The sequence below is a fragment of the Kryptolebias marmoratus genome, linkage group LG13 (assembly GCF_001649575.2).
Source record: "Kryptolebias marmoratus isolate JLee-2015 linkage group LG13, ASM164957v2, whole genome shotgun sequence".
NCBI lineage: Eukaryota > Metazoa > Chordata > Actinopteri > Cyprinodontiformes > Rivulidae > Kryptolebias > Kryptolebias marmoratus.
The window spans coordinates 12,927,750-12,950,787 of NC_051442.1; the positions used below are offsets into that span (position 1 = coordinate 12,927,750).

General features: G+C 42.2%; 1 protein-coding gene and 1 long non-coding RNA gene across 4 annotated transcripts in view; one reads left to right on the forward strand and one right to left on the reverse strand.

Annotated features, from left to right (window-relative positions):
- Positions 1-1,573: 1,573 nt before the first annotated feature.
- nrg2a (neuregulin 2a) overlaps positions 1,574-23,038 on the reverse strand; it is an 86,787-nt gene continuing 65,322 nt past the window's right edge. For 2 of the 3 annotated variants that reach the window (XM_017418140.3, XM_037978884.1), the window contains exons 4-11: positions 20,843-20,963; positions 16,719-16,777; positions 13,008-13,031; positions 10,411-10,513; positions 10,187-10,310; positions 9,920-10,047; positions 7,096-7,317; positions 1,574-5,295 (exon numbers count right to left, since the gene is read on the reverse strand). In XM_017418140.3, the coding sequence (XP_017273629.1) occupies positions 4,641-5,295; positions 7,096-7,317; positions 9,920-10,047; positions 10,187-10,310; positions 10,411-10,513; positions 13,008-13,031; positions 16,719-16,777; positions 20,843-20,963 (1,436 nt within the window). In that variant the 3' untranslated portion in view covers positions 1,574-4,640. The remainder of the gene's footprint in view (positions 5,296-7,095; positions 7,318-9,919; positions 10,048-10,186; positions 10,311-10,410; positions 10,514-13,007; positions 13,032-16,718; positions 16,778-20,842; positions 20,964-23,038) is intronic. The other variant, XM_025006297.2, reaches the window with a different exon arrangement.
- On the forward strand, positions 6,368-8,151 carry LOC119617566. Its single transcript, XR_005233894.1, has 2 exons — positions 6,368-6,464; positions 7,940-8,151. It is a non-coding gene; the product is annotated as an uncharacterized LOC119617566 (long non-coding RNA).

Here is a 23,038-nt window from a genome sequence, read left to right on the forward strand (position 1 = left end):
TCAGTAACTGATGCCTCTAATGTTTACTGGTGAGGAGAGTTCAATAAGTAAGCCTTCAGACAAAGTATAACCTGGGTTTCAGTTGGCTTTACATGTTAAGGTTCTGTTTGTTTGTTGTTTTTTTTTGCTCATATATATAAATATATATAAGCTCCAAATGATCGTTGAGCTTTAAAATATGAAACTTCTGAGTGTGTTAGAAAGAAGAACAGCATAGGTTTGTTACTTAATTTACTTTTAAATATACTTTTTTTTGTATTAATAGAAGGATTAATTAAGAAATATTGCACTGAGTCAGATTTTGCTTATCTCCCCTCCCCCAAAAATGTTATATTATAAGTTGAAATAGCTTTGCCTTTAAGTCAGCCATGTTTCATTCCTTCAATTAGATCACGACATGTCTGCAGCATGTGAAAACCACATACTTACACAAGTCAATACATGCCTTATGGCACATTTCTTCGATTCATTTGTTCATTTTGTGTCCATTCTGTTGTTATTTTTTAGGAAACTGCCTTTTTTTAAAAAAATGGGGTTTACCCATTTTGTTTTTATTTGAGATCATTTAAAGTGGAAAGAAATTGTTTGAATTTGAAATAAACTGTAAAATGCCCCTGAAGTGATGTGCAGCTTATGTACCGTGAGGTCATATTTGGCTTGATTTTAGGATCCTTCTTCTAAGCAGCATTTTGCATCCAGGAAAAATGCAATTTTGAGCCAGGAAATATGTTAAATAAGAAAACCAAATAACAAAACAAAACAAAACAAAAAAACACAAAGTCATTTCAAATATGCTTCAGTTCCACAGTATAAAAACAAACCTTCAGCGGTGTCTGCTTCCTCTGATGGATATCTGGTTTAAAATTAGATGCGAGAAAACTACAGCCTACAGAAGCAGACACAGCTTCCTTCTGCTAAAGGTGAACTGCTGCGGCTTGTTGTTTTTAGGACACCATCTAGTGGTGAATTCGTGCAACTGCATAAACACAACTTGGTGGAGAGTTTGCGTGCTGAGGGAACAAGCTGAAGTGATGAGTTTTTTTTTTTTACCTCTTTTCGCTTCAGTAAGTGCAGCTGATGAACGTGTCGTTTAATGAAGGTACATAAAACATGCGTACTTTCATCATTTATACACAGTGCGTTGAAAGAAGAGCCAGGTTTGTAGGTACATTTGTCTAAGAGGTGACACTGATGTTCATAGTCAGTTGAGAGGATTAATTATAACCATATTTGGAACTTTTTCTTGTTTTTTTGCTTATTTATTCATTTTAAAGTACTTATTTCCATACAAAACGCTTTGTGTGTGTTGTTGTCTGGCACTATAACCCCTTTATTTGGCATTATTACTGTTAAAATGATAATTTAAACACCCCAAACCACCATATTAAGCAGGTTTCACTTCACCCCAAGGTTTTACGAATGCCGGAAAAGTTCCACCGTGAGCCAAGATCGAAGACCTTCTTCAGGAAATAACTGCAACATAAAATGATATGAATAAAGATTTATTTTTTTTCCATATGAACAGGTGGGTTCAGTTTTCATTTTATTTTACAATCTATGACAATCTCGCAGGTTTTTTTAATTTTTTTTTTATTGTGTGTTTTCTCTTCTTTTTTTTTTTTTCTCTAGCATATTTCAGGAATGACATGGGGGAAAGAATCTTTTTTATTGCTGAATGTTAAATGAAATACACTTTCGCTGACTGGAAAAGAATTGTCTGCTGCTTCTTTTTTTTTCTTGAAAATAACCATGCACCCATCTAACCTTGACCACAAGGACATGCAGAAGGAGAGGTGTTCAAACATTTCAAGCGAGGGGGGAGGCGGGTGAGGGTCATAAAACAAAACGAAACAAAAGATAAATAAATAAAAAAAGGAGGAAGAAGAGACTGGCAGGACATTCCTGACAGCATATCAGGAATGGAGAGGACAGGCAAAATGGAGCGGTTTAAAACTAGAGGTGCTGTGTCGTATTTTGCCTTTTTTTTCAGACGTCCAAAATTAGAGGTGAGAAACATCCATGAGCTGTGAAAAGGGTGTGACCGGAAGCCATTTTTCTAAAACAAACACTGCTGAACATGCGTCTCCGAGCAGCTAGAGTCACAAATCAATCATCTGATGGCGTTTTGCATCAATACTCATTAGACCGTTCAGCGTTCCAGTTGTTGTTGTTGTTGTCGTTTTCTTTTGGCTTTTCTTTTGTTTTTTTTAGAGGAGTGGAATGAGCGATGACAGATTATCGGCGGCCCGTTCTCGCCGAGTCACTTCGTTGCTCGCGACATACATTTCCTCTAGCCGGGCGGTGGCAAAGGGCTTCACTGTTCACAAACAGAGCCGTCGGGGGTACTGATGGAGCAACTGGGTCTGAGATCGTTTTGGAGGGGCGTCAAAGTGGAGAGGATTCGTTAAACTTACAGAACAAGTCGGGGACGCGGTCGTTTGGTGGGCGGGCGAAGGAGAAAAGGCTTAAAAATGGATGCATAACGAGCTTCAAAGAAAGAGCCTTTGTTTTCGTGTTAGTTAGTTCATTCCACACTGGAGTTTCTTGCACACACAGCACACGACAGTCACCTCTTAGAAAATGACGTAATCAAAGAGCAAAATAGAAAGTTTGCATATTTTTGCATCATATGAACCTCCGCAGTTTCACAGCTAGTCCCGTTACTTTCTCCCGTAGTTTATGTACTCCTCTCTCCACAGAGCTCCTTCCACCTGGCTGCCCTTCTGTGTGAATGTGAGAGAGAGAGAGAGCGAACAGGTAGGCTGCACGTTTACCTCCAGATCCTCAACTTTCTGAGAACCTCAGGCAGGCTTCACTGAACGGGAGAGATCAGACGTTCTGAACGATTACTATCCTACCCGCTGCAGACAGCTCCCTGACTGATTTCAGCTTGTGGTAACAGTTTCAACTCTGCCTGGATTGATGAGCTAATGGCTAGTCTGAGCGAGAGCGACATCGAAGTGGATTGCTGTCGTCCTGAACCGGCTGCAGCCTAAAAAAAAAAAAAATCAATAAAAATTTGTAGCAGTTCACGTAAAATACTGCTAATAAAACTTAAAATTTTAATAGAAAATTATGATTGTTTGTAATCACAAACAGCAGCAGCTGGCTGTAGCACTTCCGATGCAACCTGGGGCACCTCCCGCAGGAAGTCATAAGACTCACCAAGTAATGCAATCATGCTAGAGGTGCAAAGGTGAACAAAACAGCTTCCGCGTGAGCAACTATTTCAGTTTGGAGACTGGAGCCGTTAGCTCGTCAATCCTGTCAGAATTAACGTCTTCCTCCAAGCTGAAGGTCACTCAGAGAGCGACCCACAGTGGGCCAGACGGCAGCGGCTCGCGGCCTTCCCACAGAGGCCCTCTTCGAAAGATCTGAGCTGTCCCTTTAGGCGAGAGGAGGAAGGGGTGGGGGGTGGGGGGAGTGTGTGTGTGTGTGCGGGAATCCTGAGACGCTGTGTGGCCCTTTTTCACCCGAGCTGCGAGGAAGGAACGGCCCGGAGAGGGGGAATGAAATGTGCGGGTTCGAGTGAAGACGGACACGATGCTTTGTTTGGTCTCAGATGGTAGTGCCCCCCACCCCCCACCCCAAAGCAGCGAAGTGTCATCCTTACACAAGAAAACCTACAGGAAAGGCCTTAAGAAAGAGGCTTGCTGTAAGAGCCTTACCTGTTCAGCTACACTGAGTGGACAGTGTGTGTGTGTGTGTGTGGAGCGTGGGGGTTAGGGGGTGGGGGGAGGTGGCACTGCTCTGATCTGCTCAGCCAGCTCTCCTCACACGCCAGCAGAGCCGCGCATTTCTTTTTTGACGTTAACACAACGTGAAGTTCTTCCGACGGTCACAAGTGCATGCAAGCAGAGGAAAAACATGCGGCCACGGTTCACGCACGCGCTCCGACACACACGCCCTCCGTTCTCCCACCCGCGCCTGGGAAACGCCACTCGGCAAAAGGAAGAGAATAAAATCCAAAATAACAATAATATTAATAATAATACATTGTACGTACTGGTGAGCCCGTGACTCCTCAGCCCTGAGGGCAAATCACATGAAAGTAAACACACACTTTATGTTGAAGTGGTTTATATTGCATGACATGGAAGGGGTTATGCTCCAGTGAGGACAAACTTCTTAAAGAATGCCTTTCAGAAAGAAAGTGAAACAGGAGAATCAGAAAGGAAAAAAAACAAAACAAAACAAAAAAAAAAACAACAACATAAATGTGTATAAAAAAATGAGGCGTCCATATAAGAAAGGCTACAAAAACCTCCACTGGCCCTCTGGCATCGGCAAACAGCAAAAGGCACCACAATATTACTCTATTTTTTTTTCTTTTTTCTCTTAACGTTGTGAAAAAACTGGACCATCTTTTTTTTTTGTTCTTTTTTTGTTTATGCTGTAAATCAAAATGTACATATAAATAGAGTTTTCCCTATAAAAAATTCTTTGTTGTTAACTAGTAGACAACTTTTGCTAAAATGAAAATAAATATTTCATTTGTTTAGAATATCTGTCAGTTATATAAAATAAAAATATTTCTTATAGATGCAGGTCTATACTATATTGATTTTTTTTTTTTTTAATTTTTTGTTGGTTTTTTTTTTTGTTTGTTTGTTTTCCCTCTCGGTTCAACGTCGCTCTTTTTAGTGGGGTGTGCTGTCCGGTTTGGAGCGTGATTGTGTCAGTCTCGTATGCGTGTTCCCGTGCCCGCTGTGCCACCCTGACGAGTGAGAAGTCCGACTGTCCACCGGCCTGTAGATGGTGGACGGCTCGTTGTTCATGTTCTGCATACTGAGGAAGGGAGTGCTCTCACCGTCCTCCTCCGTCTCACTGTCCGTTAGGCAGCTCCGGGACCCGAAGTCCCGAGACGCCTCGTATCCGCGCGGGGCCACGTGGCCGTTCAGTCTGGACCGTCTCCAGCGCCGGCTGCCGGTTCCGCTGGACCCGCTTGTCTTTGGTTGCTCCCGAGAGGAGAGGGACTCCTGGGTGGTCTCGTAGTCTTCTTCCTCCGCCAGCCGGTAGGGGCTGGAAGGCAGGCGGCCCCTGCTGTGGTTCAGATAGGTACGGCGCTGCTGCCGGTAGGGCTCCTGGCACTGGGCGTCGTGTCGGGGCACCTGGTAGCGGCGCAGCAGAGGCTGGTCATCCTCGAGAGGATAGGGGTTGTGGACAGCAGGGGGGAGCGACATGGCGTGGCTGGCATTGAGGGACGTGATCTGGAAGGTAGGCACCTGGGGGGGCAATGAGTAGTGGAAATCCACCGGGGAGAGGCGGGCTGGTGTTGTCAGGGCGGACACGTATCTGTTTGGGGAAACAGAGATGGGGGATTGGGGGTCCAGGTGGTTAGAAAAGAGCAATGAAAAAAGGGAGATAAAAATAATCATGCAAAAGGCAGAATAAATGGGATTTTTTGGGGGGATAAATTATTATTATTAATATTATTTTGTTTTTTTGAGCCGTGCTCGTGTTCGCTCATGTCAGTGAGCTGTGGCGGCCATTTTTAATTGGGTTGACTCCAACACTTCATTACAAGTAGCTGTTCAAATGTCTCCTGACGCTGGAGGTATCAAATATATCGAAGGGCTAAAAAGAACGCGAGACCATTAGCAAGTCATTTTAGGTTAGTCTGTGTTTTAAACAGATTAAAAGTAAAGGTCAAGGGTCAGGACCTTTAGCACCAAGTCAACAGCTAAGAAAAGGGAAAAAATTAGACACTCTTAAAGGCTTTTGAAAACCTGTTATATATATATATATATATATATATATATATATAAATAACAAATATATATTTTAACACCGAGCAGCAAAATTGTGGCAGAAACTGGTTGAAGAATAGACCAGCCTGATATGCAATAAGAATTATATCTAATTTCTTCCATATTACGTAGGATGTTATGTATATTCAGGAACGCAGATAAATCAGATCTGGACAACAATGAAATAAAAGTTCCTGAGTCTTTGATTAACTACCTGACAGGCAGCAATTAGGTTTTATTTTTCCTGCATCATAGCTTCAGAGTAGACCTAAATGTGCCTGCCAAGCCTTAGATATTATTAAACAAATGTCACCGCGTGTACATGTGGTCGAACAGTTAAAACCAAACGATAATTTATGGGCGATGTGTTGAAGCAAATCACCTCCAGCTAACAGATATTCCTCCAGCTCGCTGGTGGTGTTAGCTGACTGAGCGACGCATCACCAGCCTGAGAGCTGTAACGGAGTTTGAAATAATAATAATAATAATAATAATAAAAAAAAAAACAAAAGATAGTTTGGGATTTGGAGAATACGCCGACGCGCCTTCCCAGACAGGAGCGAATCTTTTATAGAGACTGAAAACTGCAAAATGAAACTGATTGTCATGTTTTGGTCAGTCCAGGGCCGCGGCGCTCCGGAGAGACGTTGCCTGGAGTCAGAATGTCTACCAATGTGACGCAGACGTGCTTTTTGGTGAAGACAACGTCTGCATGTGAGTGTAATGCTGGGTCTTATTACAACCCTAGAGATAACTGAGGAAATATATGTATCCAGACTGTCCAAACTATGAGAAACCGTATTACGATGGTCCGAATAAACCTCCCAGCTGTCAATTTTTGACCCTTTGTTTAATTATGAGTATGATTTTAGACTGAATCACTTGTGTTTGAGCTGTCACATCTTAGCTTAAAGGAGCGGTCCAGTGTTTATATTGGAGATGAGACTCGTTGGGTTGATACTGCTGCGCCTACGGCAGACAAATGTAGACTACGCCGAAGTTAAAGGCTTATTTCTTCAGCTTCCTTCCTCTACTGGTGCTAAATTAGGCTTGACCTATATTTGTGATAGAATGACAAACTGTTACGTGGTTTGTTGGATAAAATAAATACCATTCAAGAGAACCCTAGCTAATATGAGTCGCCTATAGATTGATGGTACAACAGCTGCGTGCTTCAAAGTTTCAGACACTTCTAAGCACCGTTTCGTGCTGTTGAGCATTTTATCGCCCCTCCCGTTTTCCCGCCGAGGCCTCTCGAAGCTGAGAAAGAGAGCCAGCGGACGAGAGGAAGCGTTTCAAAAGCGTGCAACCGAAAAAGGCCTCCCTCACAGGCCCGCTTGCCCACCTGTCGCTGTGCGGCGAGTCTCCCAGCGAGTCGAACGAGTCCCCGTACTGGAGGCCCGGCCGGTGGGGATCGGGATAAGCACAGTGCGCAGCTCGCCGCGCCCGCGCCTCCATGCACACGGGGCTGCTGCATTTACTGGTCCCCACGGACGATGACATCATTCCCGGAGAGTCGGAGAGGAAACTTTCAGACCGTTGCAGGCTCCATGTTCTCTCCTCGTGTCTGACAAATAAAAGAGGTGTTAACACGAACACGCCCCGCAGCGTCCCAGTGATACACATGTCGTCTCTTTTCCAGGCAAGAAGAACGCCTTTCGAAAACGAAGTCATCTGTTTCCAGAGGCCGAGCGCTAAAGCAATCCATCCAAGTTATTTGCCATATGAGAACATGTGCACACTCCTTGGACGTAATTTATTAAATCCTTACTTAAAGAAGCCTCTGGAAATAAAATATGGCCCTCAGGTAGATGATTATGTCTCGTATCGTCTTAAACATCCTGGCCCGCGTCTGTAAATCAATAAACTCCATTTTCCGCCATCTGTTGTTAATACCTAATTTTTCTTTCGCCTCGAGTTTTTCTCAGCGAGACCTGGACCGCTTTCAGTCGGCTTTCAGGACACAACAACAGAATCCTCATAAATCCACCATGTGCTTCGAGAGAAGAAAACCAACGGGACTGATCTTCCGAAAGTGTATATTTCAGCACCACAATTAATCCAGCAGGGCCTCGTTTACTGGAATGAAACTCGCTTTTATTTGTGCTCACTCTGCTGTTCTATGCAAAGTCATTGATTTCTGGAACAGATTTCAAAACTTAATCACTTTTTTCTCTTTCCCTCTCCAGGCTCATGTGATCCGAACTCACCGACAGACAAAAGGCAAACTCAACGTCTTACGATTTAATTCATGCAGCTAATAATTTCACTTGAATTTATTGCAGTCTGCAACCAAATATATCCATGATGTTATGTCTGGGGAAATGGTTTTAAATGTGATCCATAACTAAGCTATCTTTTTTTAACTTCCTCACCGTTTCAGTGACGTCTTGCCATCAAACATGACGGAAAAAAAGACCCACTCAGCGGGCGGGTAACACAAGAATAAAACTCTGACTGGACATAGAGCATCCAAAAGAAACTCTAAAAGCTCTAAAACCACAACGTAAAATGACAAAATACAATTCCAAAAGCTACAATTTGGAAAAAGTTGGGACTTTGTATAAAATATAAATCAAACAGAAGGCAAAGATGATTAAGGAGTTTTAAGTTTCATGGCAGCAGCAGATACTGTGAAGTGTCCCCTCTTCTTATACCGACTGAGGAGGGCAGCTGATGGAGGTTTTGTTGGGAATGTTGTCCCATTCTTGTCCGATGGAGGACTCTACCTGTTCAACAGTGCCAGGTTGTCTTTGGTTGATTTTTTTTTTTTTTAAGGCTGGAAACATATGTTGTTCTAAAACCTGAATACACTCGTCTACATTTACGGTGCCTTTCCAGATGTGTAAGCTGCCCGTGCCATAACCACTAATGCATTCCCATACCATCAGAGAGGCAGGCTTTTCAGCTGTGTGCTGATAACAAGCTGGATGGTTTCTTTGCTTTGTGGGCAGGGTGTTTGTAGTTTCAAGAAAAGAATTTCAAATCTTGAGGAACAGATTTCCTTTTGCTTCAGTTAATTTTAAATGAGCTTTGGTTGTTGGTGTTTCTGGATGGTGTTCACGTGTGGCTTCTTCTCTGCGTTACCAGCATCTGTAGATGGCATGATGAACTGTGTTTATAGACGATGATTTCTGGAAGTGTCCCTGAGTCCATGCAGTGATGTCCAGAACAGAATCAGATTTGTTTTTAACGCAGGGACACCTGAAGATCACAGGATCCAATAATGATTTTAAGTCTGTTGTTCTTGAGCTCAGAGATTTCTACAGATTCTTGAAACCTTTATTATAAACAGCAGATGATGGGATATTCAAAGTCTTCCCAGTTTTTCATTGAGGATCATTATTCTGAATTTGTTCCATTAGTTTTAGACTGGTGAACCTCTGTCCGCCTTTACTTCTGGGAGATCCAGCTCCCAAAAATGTTCTTTTAGTTAACCAAATTCATGTCAAAATGCTCTACCAGATGTTTTAAATTTGCACCATTTATTTTCACGGCCCTTTGTTGACCCTGTCCCAACTTTCTTGAGATGTGATGCTGCCATAAAATCCCAAATTGCTTTATTTTGTTTTGCACCGAAAATGGTGCAATTTGTTAGACTCGACATTTGACAGATTTACTGTTTCACTGTAAATAAAACATGGGTTTATATGATTTGCAAATCTGTTTTTATTTACATTTTATAAAACGTCGCAACTTTTTTCGGATCTGGAGTTGTACAAGAAGTCGTAGGACAAAAAGGCAAGGGAATCCAAGGAGTACAAATACTGGGAGGGGTGAGTCGCTGGGCAGAAACTGGTAAGTAGATGGGAAACAGTGAACAAGTGGAGGCGTGATAAGCTGGAGAGAGTAACTGAGAACTTCTCGTGACACCAAACAGGAAACCAAACCGTCTTGAACCAAGAACAAGGAACCAGATAGAAATAGACAAGAAATAAAGCTTTTACAGGATAAAAACAAAGAATTCAAAAGGGAAATCCATTTAAAAAGAAAACACTTGTAAAAACAACAAAAAAGGAGCAGGACAGGAAAGGATCAACAAAAGCAGCGATCATCATAAACCAAGACCAATGTTTAAAGAACGTGACATCAGCCTAAAACCCCACAAACGAAACAAAACCCCCCTACAGATCCCTACAACAAGGACAGAGCTTGTGGTGAAAGCTCACCTTTGAGTCGATGAATGGGCTCGCGTGGAAGAGTTGTGAGATCTGGAAGAGGCGTGACTGGCAGGGAATGATCGTTCGGTTGCGGGTCGGATGACTCGCTCAGTTGCAGGAACATTCTTTGATATGTACTGTAAGAAAAAAAAAAGACATTCATCAAATACAAGCCTGAAAAAAAAGCTAAACTTTTATTGCTGAAGATGGCATCAATCTTTTGGATATTTGTGCATTTATGCGGAAATATTGCAAGGAACTCTCTCAGAAACGTACGTCTACCATAGGGATTTCCTCCGGTCCGGGTCCTGGGTGATTAGGTCCGTTGGCAAGGTTACGATTCGGATGTTCCAGGTACATGTTTTGCCGCATATGATTGTGCATCTGCCGTCTTTGTTTCCTGTCGAGAAGTCTGGAATTACTCTCGGGTTTTTATTTAGGACTTAAAGACGGCCCCGAACGCCACAGCGGTTTGATTATACAGCAAATCTATGACTTACTTGGTTTTACAGTAGGCAACTACACACAGGATGCCCACCACCAACAGAGCCACACAAATACCCGTGATTGTCAGGACTCTTTTCTGGTAGAGTTCCTCTGCCTCTGTCAACAACACACCCACAAACACAACACAGAGACATGACAGGAAACAATTAGCATCTTGATGTTCATTTTTCTCACTCGTCTTTTTCTCTGTTTGACTGTCTAAATTCTGAGCAGTTTGAATGTTTCATCCTCCCCTCCCTCGCAGCTCCGTAAATAATCAAACCTCTCCCATAACACAATCACTAATGCAACACACAACGCTGGGCTGCAGAGACGCAGCGTAGGCGGGGAGTGGGAGTTTAGCAAAAGCCGAGTGGCGTAAAGGCAGCAACATCTGCCTAAATACTCGGGGTAATATAAAGATGTTGAGGTGAGAGTTCAGAAAGGTTCGAAATGGAGTTCTGCGGACAGCTAATGAGCAATAAATATCTTACCTGTTGTAGATAGCTCTCTGAAGGACTTTGGTTTGGAGAAACAGAGTTTAATTCTGACCAGATTCACAGATAGACAGCCAAGACCAAAGTGGACTGCTGCTAAAAACAAGTCCTGTCTCTAAAACTTCATATCCATCCATCCATCCATCCATCCATCCATCCATCCATCCACTCCTTCTGGACGATTCCAAGGCGTTCCCAGGCCAGCCGAGAGACATAGTCTCTCCAGCGTGTCCTGGGTCTTCCTGGGGTCTCCACCCAGTTGGACATGCCCGTAACACCTCCCTAGGGAGGCGTCCAGCCACCTCAACTGGCTCCTCTTCGAGAGGAAACTTCAAAATGCTATTTTATAAACCTTTAGCAGTTTTACAAAATGTGATTTATTAATACAGAATCCACTGTTTTTTCCCCCAAGTGCAAATAGCAGTAGTAGCAGCTAGCTGTTGCACTTCCTGGAGGAATATCGTAACATGTCTTGCTGGAACAATCATGTCATGTGAAACTGATGTGAAGCTTTATCAAAGTGGAGTGATTTTAAGACCGCAGCAATCCACTTTGGTCTTGGTATTGCTCAGAGTAGCTGTTGACTCTTTGATCCAGTCAGAAATTTACTCTTTTTCTCCAAACTGAGGCTGTTCAAGAAGCTTTGTTACAACAGGTAAGATAACCCACATATGAACTATCCCCTTTAACACCTGATCGCACAATATTCCAAGTCTCTGATTAAAACCAGCTGGAAACAGCTGGAAATCATTCCTATTGGACATGAAAAGCCTACTCGGGTTTGGACAGCCAAGCGTGGTGCCTGGCTGCTCAGTAATCCTAATCTTTTATGAAACCGTTAATCTACTCATGCTTCCAGTTGGGACAATAAAGGAGCCTTCTTTTCACAAACATTTATGACACGGTTAATTTCGAAAAGAAATATAGTTTTTCATGAAATATAATCAACGTGATTTGTGCTTTTACCGCCCCCACCTTTTTTTTTTTTTTTTTTTTTTTAGAAAAGAGCTTGTGTGAGGCTGACTGTTCCTCCCCGAGGAAAATGACGAAGCAAAGAGGTCCTTGATGAATAATGTTATAAAAATGAATCGAATTCACACATCTAACGTCTGAGGCTTCCTTCAGTCAGTCACCGGCAGCCATTTCACATCAACGTACCAATTTGTGTCAAATTTCTGACATCCTAAATAAATCACAGGAGTTAGTTTATCTGTAGCAGTGAACTGGATAGTGTTTCACACTGTGTGTCATCTGCTGATAATGACTTTAAACAGAGGAAATGATACCAGTGTAACAGCAATAACACAGTGTTCCCGTGGTCCAGTACATGAATGCACATGTATAATTGCATGATGTCTGAAAGTACGCCTCTAGCACTTATACTGAACTCCCGAACACTGAAGCTCTTTTCTGGGGGGAAAAAAAAAAATGAAAAAAGGGGGAGCAGAAGACGAAAAGCTAACGGTAAAAGACGTTAGAAGTTGATAGAAGGAAAATTGGAGGCTTTAAAAGGTAGAATTACATGCTATGCAGGAGATAATTTGAACCAGTAACATCCAGATTATAATTCAGACTTCAAAATGACATTTCAGCTTTGGGGTAAGGCAATAAAGATGGGAAGGACCACATGTAAATCGAAAGAAAGAGAAAGCATAACAAAGAAAAAAAAAAATACATGAAGCCAAAAGAAAAAAGATCCAAAAGATGGAGGGAGGGCATTTGGCAGTGACAAACATGAGACATCATGCTTGTTACAAAGGAAATAAGAAACAAAGATTTGTAAAAAACAACAACAACAAAAAAAGAAACAAAAAATCAAATAAAAATCATTTCGGGTATCGTGAGTAAGGCAGAAACTTTGTTAACAGTATGTTTCCAATCACATGTACAAAAGGGGGGAGGCAGTTACATCTATGTTAATGATGTTGGACGGGGGGGGGGGACTGAGAACTTCTTACGAGTTATAAAGTTATGGTATGATCACTGGAGAGGTTGATTGGTTAATCAGGGGGATTATGTGGTTTACAGATCACACCACAGGCGGAAACAGGCGCATGGCACAATGAAGGACGTCACTAGGCTAGCACTGAGAATCAAAATGGATTGTTTCATACCCATAAATTCAATCCCAAGATGCTCTGCCATTGCAGAGGGTTGACAGTTGGAAGGAAAAAAACAAAACAAAAACAAAAAAAAAAGAACAAACAAACATAAAAAGAGACACAAAAGACCAGATTAGGATAGTGGCACCTTGTAGCATATAGTGAAGTAAAACCAAATTACAGCAACAAACCTTGTTAGTCATCGTGTACGACAAGACACCAGCAAGCAGCACACATTTAAAGACACACAGAACTACTGAACAGGACAGTATGAACATGGCTGCAAAGCAACAATGCTGAAAAAGTTCATTTCATAGAAAAGATTACAACTAATAGGTGTTGTTTCTATCAGCTATTCAATGTTTGCTTTTGAGTGACCCTCACTTTATTGTTTTCCTGTACATTATTTTCAGTCTGACTCCTTCTGCATATTTGCACTATTTTAGCCAATCATTATAATTTTTCATAACTTTTCTACTTTTCAAATGATTTAACTTTATTTACAACTCTTTCCCTCATGGCCAGACATTGAGATCTCTTTAAATTCTTCAAAAAAACTTTGCTCTCTTTAAAAATTTGTTTCTACAAACCCTTGTTTTAGCTACCATTCTTCCACGTTCAACCTTTTAGCTTGCCTGTAGCTACTTTTACTTTCTAGCTACTTGTGACTTTTAGCTTCAACGAGTCACTTTCAGCACTCTGCGTTCACGTCGAAAAAAAAAAATCACAGAAAATGTGATTCGTCCGGTTTTGGTTTTTGTTTCTTTTTTTTTTTTTTTTTTTTTTTTTTTTTTTGTCTAAGAAGTTTCGGGTTTAACGGAACCCTCTTTGTCACGTAAACACGCAAAACCTGACACGGTTGCCATGTGGAAACCCTCGTTATGGCTGTGAGGGGGGAAAATATGTGTCATCTCAGGAGATTATCCGTGCCTTTTCAGTTTCCTGCTCTGTAACACTGCTACACTGTTGGGCGTCCGACACACCCATCACATGAACAGGCAAGTTAAAAAAGCTGGTATTAGGAGGTGGGTTATTTCAATACGACTGCGCTGTATTGGAACAATATTGCTGAATGCGGAGAATTATAGCCGGACTGTATATTCTCTGGCAGAGCGAGACCGTAGGGGACGTTGCACTAACGAGTCAAGTCCATAATTCTGGTAACTCACTTGCTTTATTCTGTCTTAGGCAAGTCCCAGCTGTTCTTATGACAACAGGCTCTTATATATCCAAGCCCTCATGGCTGAGCAGTAGAAGCTGTCCTCCTTCGCTGGCGGATCTCATGAGAAAGGGTGGCGTACGTCCAGGAGGCGGCTCTTCAGGAATGCAACGGTGTGTGTGCAAGGGCTTGTTGCTCTTCAGACACAAAAGGGGGATTCATGCACCTTGATTCAACGTGCTAAAGGTCCTATCACGGACGGGATGTTTATTTGCGCGGCATGAGTGCCCGTCAGCTCTGAGTGCATCGTGTGGTGTTAATATAAACGCCGTCGCGCCCAACTGTTTTCAACCGGCTTCCTTTTAAACCTACAAAACTATCGATTGATGCGAAACCAAATGATAAAAAAACAACAAAAAAAAAAAAGAGGGGCAGGTACGCGAGGCTGGATGAGAGCAGGAAATAAACGCTGTCCTTGATGCAGATGCACAGCTGCACTGAAGTGAAAACAGAATGGTGAAAAAGTGGGTGTGTGTAGGAAAAAAAACCACACACACACACACATACTCCCACATACTACTGTCTACTCTGCCAAAAAGACAAGTAATTTCAGCTCAGCGCATCACAACTTAATGTGAGACGAAATTACTTGTAGTTAAGAAGGGGAGTATGTGTGTGTGTGTGTGTGTAATTGCCATTTAGTCTGTGCAAACATACAACAAACAGCATATGTGAGCTGTGTAAGTCAGTCCGCAGAGATGAGCCTCTGTAATCAGCAGATGGAGGGTCCGGTTTGTTATTTCCTTAATGTTACGTTGGATTGCAACCATATGAGACTGCGAAGACATGACGCTGAAGAGTGAGCGTTAGAACGTCCGACTGTGTTTCATTAATGCAAGGTCACTTATGTATTTCGAGAGCGGCGACGATGATGTGCGTACGACTCAGGCCGGCGTTAAAAGCTGATCAACTAAAAGCGGCTTGTCTCCAGACTGTTTGGGCTGTTGTTAAAGCGGAACGCCTTGAGGGCAAGATCAATCAAGCTGTGGTCCTCAGCAAATGTGTTGCTGGGATGATTTTGCAGTTGAGAGTTGTTTATGCCAGTGGGGCTTGGATGGGTTGCCGGCTCTCATTTTAGCTGTTTAACGCGGCGCTCCAGCGTCATACAAACACTGCTCTCTTCTGAAGCAACTGTCTGCTGGCAACAAATGCACAGTGCTGAAAGTTCTGGTGGAGCCCCAAAGGTCACATCTCTTGGAGTGGGGTATTCTCAAAAGGTTCTGCGCAGTTATTATCTTACCTGTTGTAGATGGCTCTTTGATCGACCTCGGTTTGGACTAAAAGAGTTTTATTGTGTTTGGACTGACAAGGCCCAGACCAAAGTGGGTTGCTGCCAAATTAAAACAAATTCGGTTGCAATTAACTTCACTTTTTTTTCCTTCTTTTTTTGTATTATATACATAAAAATCTAAGATTATTTAAAAGCACAAATAGCAACAGCAGCTAGCTGTGCAAGGTTTGTTGCAGCCTGGGGCACTTCCTGCAGGAATATCACGATATTTCTAGATTATTCTAGTGCATCGCTAGAATAACGGTGTACTGTGAACGTGACAGCAATGTAAACGTATATAAAACAGCGTTAACATGAATGACTATGAAATGTTTGATCTTAGAGTTGTTTTAGGACAACAGCAGTCCACTTTGGTCTTGGTCCCGCTGTTCTTCCAAACTGAAGCTGTTCATCCAAACTGAAGCTGTTCAAAGAGCTATCTGCAACAGGTAAGATGTTATTTGTTCAAAGCCTTTCCACAGATCCCCACTTTAAAGGATCTGATCTCCTGCATCCCTTTAACTCTGACTTTATTTGCAGAGCTGCCGTACTTGAAAGATCCTCTGGTCCGAGAGTGACGCAGTAGTGCTTCTTGACATTGTTATTATTGTGAGGGAACTATATATTTTTTAACAAAACCTAACCACTTCTAAAAAAATAAAATAATAGTTTGAGCTTCAGTTGATTCGATCTCTCTAACTGACCGCAGAAATCGCTTCATGCCACCTACCAAATAAATCATTTGTCATTAGTCAATGCTAATTGCTCAGGCTTGGCTTTCAGTCCATCGATCAGCTCTAGTCACATTACACATGCTCGCATGTCTACTGAATGATTTCTCAAGCAGGCATCTTTGGTAAGCTTCGCAAAATGTTTTAGTAATCATTTTCTCATTAGGCTGTGTTGTTACATGCAGCTCACTGTGTGAAAATCAGCCTCCACAAAGCATTTAAATTCACACCACAACTCATGGCTTGAAGTTACCGCGAGCTCTTTACTCCGAGAATGCACATACAACGCTCTGTTAGTTACAGAAAAGGGCAAACAACACCACATGCTGACTATACACAGAAACAGACTCAGCTAATCTACGCCAGCTTGCGAGTGAGTCATCAGAGGAGACACTCGTCTAAATATTAGGTAACACCGGGACATGGATGCAATCTATACAGCCAGCATGCACGCACAACACAAGGACAGTCGGACACAGTGACAGGAGAGGAAGTCGACATACGGTAGAAACCGGCCATAACGTAGGTTTGACAGCGATCACCAGTAAATGCATTTGGGCACCTGATGGAAAGAAAAAAAGAAGAAGCCACAGAAACAAAGGGAGGAGGAGGGTGGTGGAAAGGTGAGAGAGAGAGAGAAAAAAGAAGGGACAGTGAGCGAGACAGGAGAGGATGTGTAAGAAAAAGTGAGAGAAATAGGAGGGAGGGTGGGAGAGAGAGAGAGAAAGAGAGAGAGAGAGACACACACACAGAATTAGAACAAACAGCTCAACTACAGACAGCAAAAGCAGAGCGTTCCCACGGGTGACACCACCGTGTGCGCGGTGAGGTGCACAGCTCATTGCCACTTGACCTGAGAAGGAGAAAAAAAAAGGAGGAGAAAGAGCAAGAGAACTGGGGAAGGAAAAGGGGGGTTCAGGGGCTGCAGGAGTCCACTGAGGTAATCCAGTGACAACTGCATCTCTGTTCTCAGCCGCTCGTATCAAGTGAACATACTTTTAGCAGGATTGGGCACGTACAACCGCAGCGGCTGAGTCTCTGAGCATCTCTTGCCGGAAAATCCTGCTGGACATCTAGGAGAAAGTAGACACGTGTTATGAGAAGGAAAAAAAACAAACAAAACAAAAACACAGGAAGTGAGGTGCACTGTAGATTTTACGGGATTAAATCGATCAGCATCACATGTAGGCGTGGGTCAGAGTTTGGTTTCAAGGTGGGCCACAGTTTCGAATCGGCACGGTGTCAATACCACCGTATTCTTCAATCCTGGGAGCTTAAATTCCTTTTAATGAGACGACAGAGACAGTGGGATTTTCTCCGGTCGAATGGAGTGCAAAGTAACACTCCACCACCCCTACTTGTTGCTGCGAGCTGTCAGTCAGCTGTGTGTGGTGGCCGGAGGACAGGAAAACCCCCTAAACCTTTCCACTTGTCGAAAAAGTCAAACTTGGCTGTTTGGAATGCTTTACGGCTACAGAAAACACAAATAATTGTGCCTTGTCTGCCAGAGGAGTGACATAGTTTCTTTCTTAAAAGTAGCAGTGATTTTGCATCAAACGCCAAGAGTTAGCATGTCTGTCGGTCTAAAGATTAACTAATTAACTAGCTGACAACAGCCCTAACATCCTAAAGTTACTAAACATGAAGAAAAAAACAACGGCAAATGAACAACATTCTGCAGAATATTCATGTTTACTTTGGAACTATAACTACATTTAGCTGGTGTTTAGGTTCTACTTTTGTTTAGGTCTTCCACCCTTATGTTCATTTGTTTAAAATCAATCACAATAAAGGCCTGCTGACTCTCCGGTGTTTGCAGCCTTGAGCTTCAAAATATCAGTAGCTGACACATTTTAAATGTGTGTCATGAGAACATGAAGTGTGCGGCAGGTTTTAAGCAGAGCCAACACTCAGATGAAAAATAGCCTTCTGGCTGAATCAAGCAGATTCACTATAGTGCTTATTAATGTGACATACCACTGGTAAATAGGCTAATAATAAAATAAAACAGAACTTGTGCTCTTTCCTTCTCTTTATTTGCATGTGCATGTCAAAAGATTTACTTTTAATTATGATTATAGAAGTGTGTGGTAGCTTTTACACAGTAGTAGTACGAGCAGCTGCAGCTCTGTTTCTAAATGAGTCGTTTGATACATTTTTGTATTTTTGTTTTAACGACACGAAACTGGTAGTTTTGCTCAAGTTTATCACACCGGCTCATGCTTGATTAGCTGTCGTTTATTGATTGAATCGATTAATGTCTCAGGTAGGCAAAAAGGAAACTACATAAAGGACATAAAGTGTTGGAGTCGCACTAAATCAGTAAGGCTGTCGATAGCTGGTAATTACGGAGCAAAAACGAAGTCCTAATGATGGTTTAAAAACTAAAGTTGCTTTAGAAGGTCTGATGGTCTCTATCGCCTTCTCATGCATGTCGTCATTGGTGATCAATAAATCCATCCCAAATAAATCTGTGCAACAAAACCAAATATAGGTTAATTTTTTTTATATAAACCTGCAAATGGTATGAATTAATAATTGTAGCCACGACGTCATCAGATTAAAAGTAAATCCTATGATTCTCTTTAAAGTCTAAAAGGAAGAATCGGTGGCGTTTCTCGTGGTTGGACGCCTTGTTTACTCGTGGTTTAGCCCTCTAACAGGTGGCTTTGTGTTTTGATAGCTGAAGACAGACTGTCACCACCATTACGAGGGTTGGGCTGGACCGTACTTACTCATTATAATCCCATTAGGATGAGCAGTAGGTCTTTCAGGGCCACCAACATTCCACTCACAGCTACAGCTAGACCGCCGATCCAACAAAGGTCACCGCTTGTGATTTACTGGTTTCACACAATGCCTCCCAGGAGCGCCGTAACATACAGCATTAAATCCCTCATCCTGACTGATGGTGGTTAACCGCGCCGCAGCACCACCTATGCACGGAGGAAAACTTGGCCGAAAGATGAAAGACAGGAACCTTCGCCGCGTGACTGAAAAAATCAGAGGAGTGCGCGGGGATCTCTGACGGCACAAAAAACAAACATGAGAGGGACGTAAGCGCTTCAGCATGTGTTGGTGTCCGGTTTTTTACAGTGTAACGCAGTCCCTGGAGAGATGTGGTAATCCTCTGGATCGGTTTTTCTGCCGAAACCGCTTTTCAAGCAGAGACGTCGATCACTGCCTGTTCACGGCGTCTCCACAGCTGAAGGCTGTTCGGTAACGGTGGCTGCACCTAATTGTGACGTCTGAATGCGTCTCTTCAGTGAATCATACTGAGCGTCAACTCTAGATGGGAGATAAACCTTAACTGTGACTTGTTTGAGCTTTCGACAAGTAGGTTTATAAGCTTTATCTGTACGTCTCAGCATGAAAGAGATGGACATAAAGGAAGGGCTAGCTGCCTTTAGCAGGTGAGTAATACATATTGAGGCCTGACCATGCTGAATGAGGCAGACCTTTGCTGTATTATCCAGCTTTTCCATGACCAACCTGTGAGGGAATTAGTTTCTGCTGCCTCTGACTTGAACGACTCTCAGAGCCATGAACTCACTGCTTGTTGGCCAACTTGGCAGAGGAGCATCACTAATGTTTCAGCTTCATATCAAACCAAATTTAAAGTCTTTTGTCACACTATCTAGAAACCAATTAAAACCAATCATGTATTTTACTTTTTTAGGTTTCACTTGATTAGTTAAATCGATTTTTTCCATTAACAGATGAGTTTTTTGGTATTCAATCCATCAGAAATGGTGTAAACTTAGAGCATATTTTGTAAATTACTAACGCTTTAGTTCTTCTTACTATGTGAACCTAGGTACACTTGAACATCCAGCCAATATTTTGCAATTAGGAAGCTGGAATTAGTGAGAGAGCAGTGAGAACTACTATTTTATTCATTGTAGGAACTGCAATAGTATAAAAAAAAGATGAAATCTCGTAAAAAGCTGATACGAACATCAAAGAAAACTGTGTTTACGTTCTCCTCCTGAACATCATCCCCGCTAATGTTGCTTGACCTTAAGACTAATCCAAACGCAAACGTAAATGTCGATAGAGGGGGAGGAAAAAAAAAGGATAATTTCTGAGAAAATGTCAACCAGTTTTCCACCTAAAAAGAAAGATACACGGTTACTCAAGCACACTTTACACACGGGTCTTGATCCTCTCTGCCAAATGTAAGCAAGGATTGTATTTACCTCATTGGGGGCCTCGAACAGGCATAAATATTTGCTCGCGACTAAACCGGTGACTCATGACATTTAAAAAAAAAAAAGCCTTTTAATGTGTGGCCCTCAAACATGACTTAAAAGAATGAGCACCCTCCATTATTAGTGTTAAAATACACAACAGGTGGCTTGTTAGGAAAACTGGCAGGAGTTTGCTTGTGATGCGTTACTGCTGCTGCTGAAAGAAAGAAGCAGGGGAGTTATGGATCAGGAAATGTCAGAAAAACGACAACGTATTCACTTACTTGGCTAGAATGCTAACATTACTTTGGGATAAGTGGTAGCGACTGGACGGGGCAACCTTCTCTCGAAGATCAAATGTTAGCCACAAAGACAAGGTTTGTGATTAAAAAAAAAAAGAAATTAAAAAAAGCCAAAAACACGGGGTAACAACTCACTTGCAGGAAAGCTGATTTACACCATGGATGAACAAACAGTCGCCGCCATTCACACAGTAGGCCTTCTCTGTGTCGTTGCATTTTCTGGCGTGGCCTGAGCCTGGAGATAGAGTTGTGGTTACTGTTTAAGAAAAAAAAACACACACACACACACACGCACACACATTAAAGCAAGTCGATCATCCTGCAAAGTTGTTTTCTGTCACTTAATAGCAATTAAAAGATGATTGACGAGGATTTCGGTTCACGTGGACTCGGAGGGATTTCTCTTTCGATGTGAGGCTCCTATGTCCACAAGTATTTTGTGATTTACTCGTATTGTACACTTTAATCTCCAAAAGGACTCTTAGTTTTCCACCCTCAGATGTAATTGTGTCTCTAAGCAGTGTTGACACTATCTGAAGAGTTTCGATGAGGAAAGATAAATATTTTCCTGAAATAACGTAGGAGTTGTTTATGCTCTGACTCAGTTCCTTGGAATGGCCTAAAATGTCGTGTATCTGAACCTAATCCCTCCCCCCCCTCCATCCGTGTGGAAAGGATACAACATGTCGGGGAAGGAAGTTTGCTTATCAATGTCGGGGACAGGTAGGGATATTTGCTGAGAAAAGTATATCGTGGCAGGATTGGGCTTGAAGGAAGGAAGCGTGCGCTCCGCATGTCAGATGGTGGCGCGTTGGCCGCGACAGCAAACCTGCTGCTGAATGCGACAGTTCGCTGGTGGAGACACCGCCGGGAAAACCTTTTCCACCTACACCATGCATCTCCACCTAGATACTCACGTCGCACAAAGTGCCGTGACAAGAAACCGCCTGAGGAGTTTACTGAGCTGGGCCTCTACGGCAAGCTGTTTGCCTCCAATGCAACGGTAGTTTCAGAGCGACTTTCACTTCTGGTTGGAAAATAAATGCGCTTTGATCGAAGGCAAACCTCTTCTTTGGGTAAAACTACAATTAGCCTACTTCCTACTTCTTTGGTTAGTATTACAAAACTAACAGTTCACATAATTTTTATTTCCTTTTAATTCAGTAAAAGTCAACTATCTCTCTTCTGCTGGGTGTTGGCTAAGACAACAAGCTACTTCCTCTGCTAATTAGCATAACAAAGCTAACAGTTCGCATTAGTCTTTTTTTTGTTCTTCTAACAGTTAACTCTCTTTTCTGGTTAACGACCGTGTTACTTTTTTATTAAAAAGCAAATGGTTTTGACTAAAACTAGTTAGGTTTGAGTTGGCTAAGACAAAATGCTACTTCCTTTGCTACTTAGCATAACAAAGCTTAAAATTTATATATTTTTATCATTGGCATAATAAACCAAACAGTTCACATCAGTCAATCCTAAAATTTATAGTCTGAGACGAGACATACAAATTAATTTCCATTTTGCAAAGTTTAAACACAAAACTTTAAGAAAAACTAGAAACGCTGGAGTAAACAGAATAAAAAGTAAGGCACCACCAAACATGGTAATATTATTTTTGGAGAGGACAGTGCTGTTCTTTCTCCAGCTTCGAAAACATAATCCAGACCACACTGGAAGACATTATAAATTCAAACAGACAATTCAAATTTAAAGCAAGATGAATTGATGTGGGATTTATAGTTAACATCTTACGGTTTGCTGTCGCAATGCAGCTTTGCCAAAGTTTTAAAACCAAAGAATAATATTCAACAACACAGCTTCTGCACTTTCACCTTCCTATTTTAGGAAAAAGAAAAAAAAAACATTATCCGGCTTAGCATCTAATCAGCACTTCTTCATCGTCGCATGACTTCTTGCTTGGAGTGCTGGCATGTAAAACACCTGACACGAAGATCAGACGGAACTGTCAGGGCGAAGGAAGATCGAGACGTTGCACAAACCTCCTACGCTCAAAATAGGAAGCTTTGTCGGAGTTTCACTCAACGTGCAAAAGGAATAAAAACAACAACAAAATGAAACCAAAAAAAAAAGGCAGCAAAACAAGCTGGATGAAACTCTATGTGGGCAGAGGCACTGATGGATGGGACAGAAGACGTCCTGAAGTGGTCCACCTGGCTAACATATGGGTGAAAACCCCCACAGCGGGAGAACGTTTGACACGGCGAACATCAAGGCTGCTATATGACCTGACAAGATCTCCTGTCAAAGTTCATTTGGCTACTGGTTGAGCTAAATCTGCTTTAAGGGGTCTCTTTTTTACCCCCCCCCCACCCA